The sequence below is a fragment of the Macrobrachium nipponense genome, chromosome 21, assembly GCF_015104395.2.
Source record: "Macrobrachium nipponense isolate FS-2020 chromosome 21, ASM1510439v2, whole genome shotgun sequence".
Lineage (NCBI taxonomy): Eukaryota > Metazoa > Arthropoda > Malacostraca > Decapoda > Palaemonidae > Macrobrachium > Macrobrachium nipponense.
Window position 1 is genome coordinate 82190241 of NC_087212.1, and position 1865 is coordinate 82192105.

General features: G+C 45.6%; 3 protein-coding genes across 3 annotated transcripts in view; all 3 read right to left on the reverse strand.

The window, feature by feature from the left end:
* Window positions 1-264, reverse strand: part of LOC135197542 (uncharacterized) — a 615-nt gene extending 351 nt beyond the window's left edge. The window contains exon 1 of the mRNA XM_064224601.1: window positions 1-264. This exon is cut by the window's left edge and continues 351 nt beyond it. Coding sequence (XP_064080671.1) covers window positions 1-264 — 264 coding nt within the window.
* A 125-nt stretch (window positions 265-389) lies between these two features.
* On the reverse strand, window positions 390-827 carry LOC135197543 (uncharacterized). The gene has a single exon (XM_064224603.1). It carries the CDS (start codon window positions 825-827, stop codon window positions 390-392), a length of 438 nt encoding a protein of 145 aa, XP_064080673.1.
* Window positions 828-1093: 266 nt separating this feature from the next.
* Window positions 1094-1522, reverse strand: LOC135197544 (uncharacterized). The gene has a single exon (XM_064224604.1). The coding sequence runs from the start codon at window positions 1520-1522 to the stop codon at window positions 1094-1096; it is 429 nt and encodes a 142-aa protein (XP_064080674.1).
* Between the last annotated feature and the right edge of the window lie 343 nt (window positions 1523-1865).

The window sequence follows — 1865 nt, forward strand, 5'->3', positions numbered from 1 at the left end:
CCTCTTGGGTGACTTCATGTGGAGGATCTGACTCAGACTTAGTGGTTCCATGTCATCAGGATCATCAGAACAGGTCGTGATCGGTCTTGAGTTCACAATATATTCTACCTCGCAGAGAAGCGTGCGGAATGATTCGTCATCAAGGCGAGTCCCGTGGTTGTAGAATAGCGCAGATAGAACTTTCCGAATGGTACGGATCTGGCGCTCCCATACGCCGCCCATGTGCGATGCCATAGGTGGGTTGAGTTTCCAGTCGATATTCATGTACAGTAGTTTGTTTTGGATTTTGTTTTGGTTCAGATCTGACCAAGCCTTGTTCAGTTCATTCCGTGTTCCGATGAAGTTGGACCCGTTGTCGCATTGGATTTTTTGTACCGTACCTCTGCGGCCTATGAAGCGTTGCAAGCAGTGATAAAGGAATCTGTTTCGAGACTGTTAGCAGCTTCCAGATGAATGGAGCGACTGACAAGACAGGTGAATATGACGCCGTAACGTTTGAGCTCCTTGCGTCCCTCTTTTATAATGAACGGCCCGAAGAAGTCTACGCCTGTGAATGTAAATGGTGGAGCTGGCTCGAGACGATCTTGAGGTAAGTCTGACATTTTTTGCTCTTGGCATGGCTTTCTTATTTTTCTACACGTTATGCATTTGTGGAGTTGACGTCGGACAGCAGAGTTGATTGAAACAATCCAAAAGCGTTCTCTAATTGCTGCAATGGTGTGATTTCTACCAGCATGGCCGAGTTTCTCATGAGCATCTCGTACGATTAGAGTCGTGACGTGCGAGTGTTGTGGCAGTAGCATTGGATGTTTCACGTCAGAGTCCATTGCGGCTTTCGAGAGGTGTCCTCCCACTCACAGAGTTCCGTCGATGAGCACTGGGTCGAGACAGAATATCTTACTTGTTTTTGGTAGAGAGTGTTCTCTCTTGTCTTCTTTCGTGGTTGTTTTCTTGAAATTCTCGACCTCGTTTGCAAAGGTGATCTTTTGTATAAAGCAAACTATTGCCTTTTCAGCCTTTTGCATGATCTGTGTGGTCCTTAAATATAGTTTGTTCTTTGTTTTGTAAGAAAGCCAAAATGCTATGAATACTGCTACTGCCTCTTCAGTCCTACCCACCTGGAGAAATGGGTGATTAAAGACATAAACGGTGAGCCTTCTTCTGATGTAGCAGTAGTAGCTAAAGACATAACGTAGTCTTCTATAACCTGCGGTTCGCTGATAGGATGCATCTTTGCAGGGCATTCTGAAGCCGGCATATTCAAGAAATCCGGACCTTCCAGCCAATGAGTCATGTCTGAAGATATCACAGAACCTACTCCACGTGATGCAACATCTTCTGGGTTCAAATCAGTGCTAACGTACTTCCACTGGTTAGCGTTGCTGAAGTCTCTTATTTGACGGACTCTGTTGGCCACAAACACTGGAAAAAGCTTTCTCTCAGCTCTGATGTAATAAAGGACTGTTGTTGAATCTGTGTAATAGCAGATTTCGTTGAGATGGAGATCAAGCTCAAGGGTCATTTTCTGTCCTAAATTTACAGCTACAGCAGCCGCTGTGAGTTCAAGCCGTGGGATAGATGTTGCTTTCAATGGAGCAACCCTTGCTTTTCCGATGAGAAATGAAGTTTTCGAACATTCCACCCTCGGTTTGAGGCTTGAGGTATGCAACAGCGCCATACCCAGATGTACTGGCATCTGAGAAAACATGCATCTGCAAAACGCTGTATCTTTTGCCTTGCTGTGGTACTTTTAGGACACCTCGGGATAGTTATCTTCTGAAGGTTCGGGGCTTCGCTAATCCATTGTTTGAAACGTCGCTGGTGATCATCAGGCACTTCGTCATCCCAGGTGAGAGTGGTTTCCT

Bases quoted from the DNA above. Each gene is read 5' to 3' on its own strand.
- LOC135197543 (XM_064224603.1), bottom strand. From the start codon at position 827: ATGGACTCTGACGTGAAACATCCAATGCTACTGCCACAACACTCGCAC.
- LOC135197544 (XM_064224604.1), bottom strand. From the start codon at position 1,522: ATGACCCTTGAGCTTGATCTCCATCTCAACGAAATCTGCTATTACACA.